General features: G+C 42.0%; 1 protein-coding gene across 5 annotated transcripts in view; it reads left to right on the top strand.

Moving 5' to 3' along the window:
- The first annotated feature begins 3,780 nt into the window (after nt 1-3,780).
- SIDT1 (SID1 transmembrane family member 1) overlaps nt 3,781-7,209 on the top strand; it is a 67,532-nt gene continuing 64,103 nt past the window's right edge. Inside the window, exons 1-2 of one of the 5 annotated variants that reach the window (XM_087957243.1) lie at nt 3,900-4,015; nt 4,113-4,708. In XM_087957243.1, the coding sequence (XP_087813369.1) occupies nt 4,502-4,708 (207 nt within the window). In that variant the 5' untranslated portion in view covers nt 3,900-4,015; nt 4,113-4,501. Of the gene's footprint in view, nt 4,016-4,040; nt 4,709-7,209 lie in introns of those variants that run through there. The other 4 variants (XM_087957247.1, XM_087957246.1, XM_087957245.1 and 1 more) reach the window with 4 other exon arrangements.

Below are 7,209 nucleotides of genomic sequence, written 5' to 3'. Positions count from 1 at the left end.
ATAGAAAAAATAGAAGAATATGGAAAAGTAGCAGGTTTGAGAATAAATAAAGACAAAACAAAGATATTAACAAAGAATATGTTAACAAGACAAAAGAAAGAGTTGGAAGAAACTTTAAAAATACAGGTCACGAACAAGGTTAAATACTTAGGGATTTATGTTACACCAAGATGCAGTACCCTGAAGGAAGATAACTATGTTAAACTCAAACAGCAGATTGCGACAGACTTGATGAAATGGGAAAATTGCAACTATCATTGATTGGGAGAATATCCACAATTAAGATGAATATATTGCCTAGAGTTTTATACTGTACTTATTCCAGACAATTCCTATTCGATTAGGGAAAGAGTTTTTTGAAGATTTAAATAGAATTGTGCTGAAATATATTTGGCAGGGTAAAAAAGCAAGAATAAAATTAAAGCTGTTACAAGATGCAAGAATAAGAGGAGGGTTTGCCTTGCCCAATTGGGAGCTGTATTACCAGGCAACAAGTTTGATGTGGGTAAAGGAATGGATAACACTAAGGAACAGTAGATTATTGACTTTAGAAGGTCATGACTTACTGCTGGGGTGGCATGCCTTTCTCTGGTATAAGGGAACTAAAACACAGGGGTATTTTAGAAGACATTATATTCGTGAGGCACTGTTTTTGAGTTGGGAGAAGATTAAAAGACAATATTACTTAAAAATTCCAACATGGATATCAACTATTGAAGCTTTTCTTATCCAATAATATATAAAAAAGAACAAACAGTTAGATATGGGGAGTTACTGAATGAAAAGGGTGAACTTAAATCTATGCAAACGTTGCAAGAACAAGGTGTAAAAATGAATTGGTTTTCTTATTTGCAAATACAATCTAAGTTTGATAGACTCCAAGGCAGAAGGTATTTATGATAAGTTGACTGACTTAGATAAAATTTTGGTGGGTACTGATGAAAAGGTAATTAAAAAACTATGGACATCTATTAGAATTTAAATTGGAGGAGGAGCAAGTTAAAGAAACAATGATTGCTTGGGGAAAAATTTTGGATATGGGATTGATTCGGAAAAATGGCAAAAATTGTGGTCTCAAAATTATAAAATGACAATGTCAACTGCGTATAAAGAAAATTTGTATAAGATGTTTTACAGGTGGCACCTATCCACGACGAGACTTGCGAGAATGTTTAAGAATAAATCGGATAAATGCTGGAAATGTCATCAGATACCTGGTTCATATTACCATATGTGGTGGACATGCTTGGACGCAAAAAAATATTGGACTAAAATCCACACATGGTTGGAAAAAATGATAAAACAACATGTAGATTTTAAACCAGAGATCTTTTTATTGGGAGTCATACCAGACATATACAATAAAGAACTGAAATATTTGATTGTAAATGTTTTAACAGCAGCTAGAATTGTATTTGCGAAGAACTGGAAAAATGACAAAATACCTATGCAGGAGGAAGTTATCCAAAAATTATGGACTGTGCTGAAATGAGTAAACTGACATTTGAAATCAGAGAACAAGAAGATAAGCAATTTTATATGATATGGGATTTGTTTTATCAATGGTTGGATTAAAAAGGCATGGTAATATAATAGACTAGATAATTTTATGATAGAAATCTAATAGATTGATATAAAACATAATATAGATATATATAACCACTGGTTGAAAGTATAACATAAATTTTAAGATAAAACTTGGAACATCTTGTATAAAACGATGGAATAGTTTAGTCATGGATGATTAATAACTGATAAATATATAAACATATGTTAGTTTGATAATATGAAGACTGATATAAATTGTGAGTTAAATGACTACTAAAGTATAGCACAAAAGATACTTAACCAACTGACACACTGTATGTATATAAAATGGAAGAGGATTTTATGTTTTTATGTTTATGTGTATGTTTGTGTTTAAAAATAAAAAAAACTTTTTAAAAAAAAAACTGCTGAGATTGAGAAGTTCTATGTTGAACAACCCCCCCCCCCCCGCTCCACTTCCCAAAAGGGTAGGGAAAGCAAGAGCCTCTCCAGAGATAAAGAAGTCCTGAAGACACAGAAGACTGTTAGTGGTTGCAACAAGACGGAAGACCCTATTTTCGAATACTTCCCTGCACCTATGCAATCTGTTTCCCACTTCTGGGGAACAAAAACAGCAAGCAGTGGGAGGTTAAAAACCTGGTGCAGGTAGGAGTTTTGAGTGAAGCTGGTTGCCTCGTTGCAATTCAGAAGTCTGTTGTCACAATCTGTGTCATATGTTGGTGGCTGTTTCATAACTTCTAATTATGTGGCAACCACTCAAACGTAGAGTTAGTTGTAACTATAGGAAAAGATTGCCCACGCACAGCCATAACAGAATGACAATTGCTTTTCCATCTCATGCCTCGTAGTTATACAATATACTGAATTCACCTTGTTGGGGTTAATTACGCAGTTTTATTGGTCAGGGGGAGGCGGGGGAGGAAGGTCTATCCATGACCAGGCAGTAAAAGATACAGCCGTGACTTCAAGGTCATTATTCACCCGTTTCCTCAGCCATGGTGATGTTTGTGAATAGCGGCTGACAGTCTGGGTGATGGGACATCTGCTTTCTCTTATGGAGCAAGGTGCCTGCTTTCAAGCCAGAGATGGGCAGCACACTGGCAGCTGCTCCCCTGAGTAGGCCACAGACCATAAACAGCCTCCAGGCAACCAATAAGAGAACAGCAGCCAGGAAGACAAAGCTGCTTTGTGATTTCTTCTGCCTTTTCTCTGTTTCTGCTGCCTTCTGCTGTTTTGAAGGATTCCCCCAGCGCAGCTGAATGCAGGGTAGGATGACACTGTTGTCCTGCCTCAAACAGCAAAGGACCTTTTGGATAGTGCGGTCCATAAATGATCCCTACACCACTAAACAAGGCATTATTTACTGCTTTCAGAAGAGCTCTTCATGGGATTCCTAAATATCTAGCGACCATTTCCTAATGTCCTTTTGAGGACAAGTAAAGTAAAATCATAATGCTGGTAGCATAAGTGGGCAAACTGATTATTTAGAATTATTCCCACTAGACTAGTGTTTAGGCCAGATTTAGAGAAGGAAACTGTCTTGGGAAGCACCTAATCTTGGAATGGAATAAATAGGTTGGAACTTGGAAGGGATTTTAGAGGATATCTAGTCCGATAGCGGTCCAATGAAAAACATCCTGTATTGCACCATTCTTGCCAAATTGCTAACTACCCTTCCAGTGTCAGAAAGTCCACAAGCTTCCAACCCTGGAATCTATTCCATTGCTGAACTGCTCTAATTATTAGGAACTTTTTCTTGATACCCAGGCAAAATCAGTTCCTTCATAATTTAGACCTGTTGTTTCTTGTCTTCGGAAACAAAACTCAACAATTCTTCTCAGTCTTCTGAATAACCACCTTTAGATACCTGAAAATAACAATTATGTCTCCTCATAGTCTTCCCCTCACCTCCTTTTGTTTCCCGTGTAAGCATGCAGGGCTGGTAATTGGCCCAAATTCTGTATTCATTCTAGTCCTCGCATCTCTTCTCTGTTCTTAAGGCTTTACAGGAGAGGGTGAGGGGTGGTAATACAGTATATAAATAAATAGAAGTAAAACATAAAGTTTGCACGATTCCCTAAGGGCTCTCCCTAGACTAACATCTCAAATCAGTATCACCATCAGAACTCTACCTTGCTGAATCCCGCAATAAAAGTGGGGTAAATCCGGGTATAAGCTTCGCTATTCAAAACGAACCCCCGTCCAAAGCATTGCTTAACAAAAGGCAAAGGTGTGGACAAGATAGACCGGACACGATTGAACGAAACGCACTTAGGAGGTTTCCTATGAAAAAGGCACGGAACTTGTAATTTTTGTCCCCCTGCCTGCCGAAGCGAACACGCCAACCCCAAGCACGGCGTGGGGGAGGGGGCGCAGAAGGACGGGTTACGCTCCCGCGCTAAGAGGCAGACACTCGGGGGACGCGGGTCGCCGGCGGCGGCAGAGGCAGCTCACTTCCTGGGCTCTGGTAAGTTCGACCGGGACATTCTCCGCGTTCCGCCAAGGAAGGCAGGAAGGCAGGCAGCGCTTCACCTGGCAGCTTCTCTTCCTTCCTTCCTTCCTAGACGGATCGAGGTCTCCGCACGTGCGATCCCAGGCTGGATGCGCAGCTGCCGAACCCCGAGACTGCAGCCTCCTCGTCTGGTTTTTTTTCTCGTGGAAAGTTGCGTCCAGGGAGATCGGCGTTCTCCTTCCGAAGTCCGGGGAAACCCGGCCTCGCTTCGCCGCTCAGAGGCGAAGACCCACTGACCACGCCTCGACCCGCTACGGATGTCCCTCTGAAATGAGCCAGGTGGCAAGGAAGAAGGGCGGGAGAAGCCCCGGGCGCGGCGAGCGGCCGGCGGCGGCTGGAAGGCAGCGAGGTAGCGAGTAAACAGAGGGCGCCAGGCCCCGGGCTCGCCGAAACTCGCCCCGGCCGCTCTCCTGTCGGCAGCCTCGTCCATTTTCGGCGGAGATGAGCGGCTGGGCAGGGCTGGCCGGGCTCCTCCTGGCCGTGGCTGGAGCTCAGGGGCAGCTGCTGCAGCCGCCGAGGGCGTCGCGGAGTAGCCTTCGCCCTGGCGCCGCGGAACACGCCGCTCAGTTCGACCACGTCTTCAACGGGACGGTCAACCGAGGCACGGAGCGGCTGTACTCCTTCAACTACACCAGCCAGGCGGGCCAGGTAAGGTGGCGGCAGGTGCTCCCTGGGGCAGGTGCGGCTGGAGCCCTGGAAGGCTGCGCTGCTCGGAGAGGGGGTGACTCGGCTCGGCTGGCGGGCTCCCGTGGCGAGGCGGGAGGAGACCTCCGGGGGGGGCAACAACGGCTGAAGGCCTGCGGCGGGGCTCAGGTGATGGGGAAGGGAGGAGAGGGACAAGGCCTAGCGATTCGGAATTGAAAACCAGTCGGCTTCTTCATTCATTATCCCTTTCAGGTCCCCCTCCGCCTCCCGTTTTGGCAGTTTCCCAGGAGCTAAGCTATTTTTCTGAACTTGCTTTGTTTTTATGTGATTGTTTCTGCAAATAAAACTCCCATTTAAACAAACTTCAGATTTCCCTGTTCTTTCTGAGTCATGACAAATGCTTCTGTTGCTTCCTTGAGATAATGTCAGAGCGCATGTTATCATGGAATTACATAACAATTAACCCCACATTGGTAATCACAGGTTATTATTCCATCCATGTATCACACTGGTGGTTGTTTTGTTTTGAGGGGGATAAGCAATGTTATTCAAAGTGCAATAAAAGAAAATGTGTTAATAAGAGATTAAATTAAAGAGATGCTCATTCATTCTCTGTAAATGATCTAAATGTATTTCTTTCAATTAGGTAGAGTCAGGTTTACATCAGTGTGTGTGTATGTGTAAACCCTGAAGTCTGACAATGCACAAATGAAAGAAATATATATTCTTTCATTCATTTTCTTTAAGTATATTTCTTTCATGTCTATCACTTGCTTTTGCATTCCGTCCAATTTATTTACTTTTGACTCTTTCTATTTTACCATATACCAAAATAACCCATTCGCTTTGCATTCAAAGTACTTTTGCTTCTCCTGATATTCTCCAACTCTCAGTTCTATGTAAGAAAGAGGGCAACGTATTCAGTATATTTGCTTATTTTGATACACATTCCGTCTTTGCAGTAATATCCTTATTACCCACTCTCTTTTTATCAGCAAAGAAAAAAATACAATTACCTGGAAATGTGAAAAGAACAAATCCTTCACTGAACTAAAACATAAAAATAATAAAGCAAAACATGTAAATTTTTAACTTGCCAACCTTATAGACAAGTCAATGTGTGTATGTGTATGTAAAATATAAAATTAATAATTTTTCATTCCGTATAAGATTTATAATAAATAAAGGAGAAATGTTTCAATCCTGATGTCAAAAAACTCAAGGTCTCATTGTGTGGCCTCAAACTCACAGAAAACTACTGTTCTGCAGCCTCCCTTGAGGAGGAGCAGCTGTCTAGAGCAATGTGGGTGATTTCCCTTTCTTTCATTGTCTAGAGAGGTTTCAAAGAATTGATCTACTCACCGGGTTCTTGATTTTTCCTGTGATCATAAACTCTGCTTTTGCAGAGCCTCTTCAGTTCACTATAACTTTTACCTACTTACTATCCCTTACACACAAGTGAAGCCTTAATTTGAACAGACCAAGTGGGGTAAAGGTGTGTCCATTGTTCCCATGTCTCTATTTAGCATTATGTCTTCCTGGTGACATTAAAGCATTAGCATAAACATTTGCTGTGCATTATAGGCGAATGGCATCTTCTAAGCCCTACTCCCTCAGTTGAAAGAATAGCCTCCTGGAAGAAGATCCCTCCTCTTTTGAAGAAGCTACGTCAGGCTACACCTGAGAAAAATGTCTATGGTGCAATACGTTGCCTACACAGGTAGTCCTTGACTTATGACCACACTTAAGCCCAAAATTTATGTTGCTAAGTGACACGTTTGTATTGTCCCATTTTACACACTTTCTTGCCACAGTTGTTAAGTGAACCACTGCAGTCGTTAAGTTCATAACATGGTTGTTAAATGAATCTGACTTCCCCATTGGTTATGCATATCAGAAACTCACAAAAGTTGATCACATGGCCCTGGGACACTGCAACCATCATAACTATGAGTCAGTTGCCAAGCGTAGGAATTCTGATCAGTGACCATACAACAGTGACGAGTGTAAAAAAAGATCAGTCATACATCACTTTTTTCAGTGACATTGTAACTTTGAACGGTCACTAAATAAACTCTTGTAAGTCAAGAACTACCTGTACTTGCTGAGGAGCTTTGTCTTTGGGGGAATACCTTCTGTCTCACATAGAAAGGGCTAGAAGTCTTCTCATCCAACCTCTTCCCTAAGGCAGGAGTCCTTCTTCCATTCCAGACAAATGGCTGTCCAATCTTGTCTTGAAAACCTTCAGTGGTAGAGCACTCACAACTGCAGGAGGAAACTGCTCCATTCATTCATTGTTCTCACTTTCAGGGAATTTCTCCTTAGTTCCAAACTGGATCTCTCTTTCCACTACTGGTAATTGTTTCTTGTCCTGCCCTCTGCTGCTTTAGAGAATAAGTCCATCCCCTGTGACAGCCCCTCAAGTACCAGAAGAAGCTATCATGTCACCCCCTAATTCTTCTCTTCCTTAGGCTAGCTATAGTTAACTTTCCTTAGCTGTTCAT

The sequence above is a fragment of the Notechis scutatus genome, chromosome 2, assembly GCF_049901735.1.
Source record: "Notechis scutatus isolate UNSWTSFEM ecotype Mainland chromosome 2, rNotScu1.2, whole genome shotgun sequence".
Lineage (NCBI taxonomy): Eukaryota > Metazoa > Chordata > Lepidosauria > Squamata > Elapidae > Notechis > Notechis scutatus.
The sequence above is the reverse complement of the archived record's forward strand: the minus strand, read 5'-3'. Positions and strand labels throughout refer to the sequence as shown.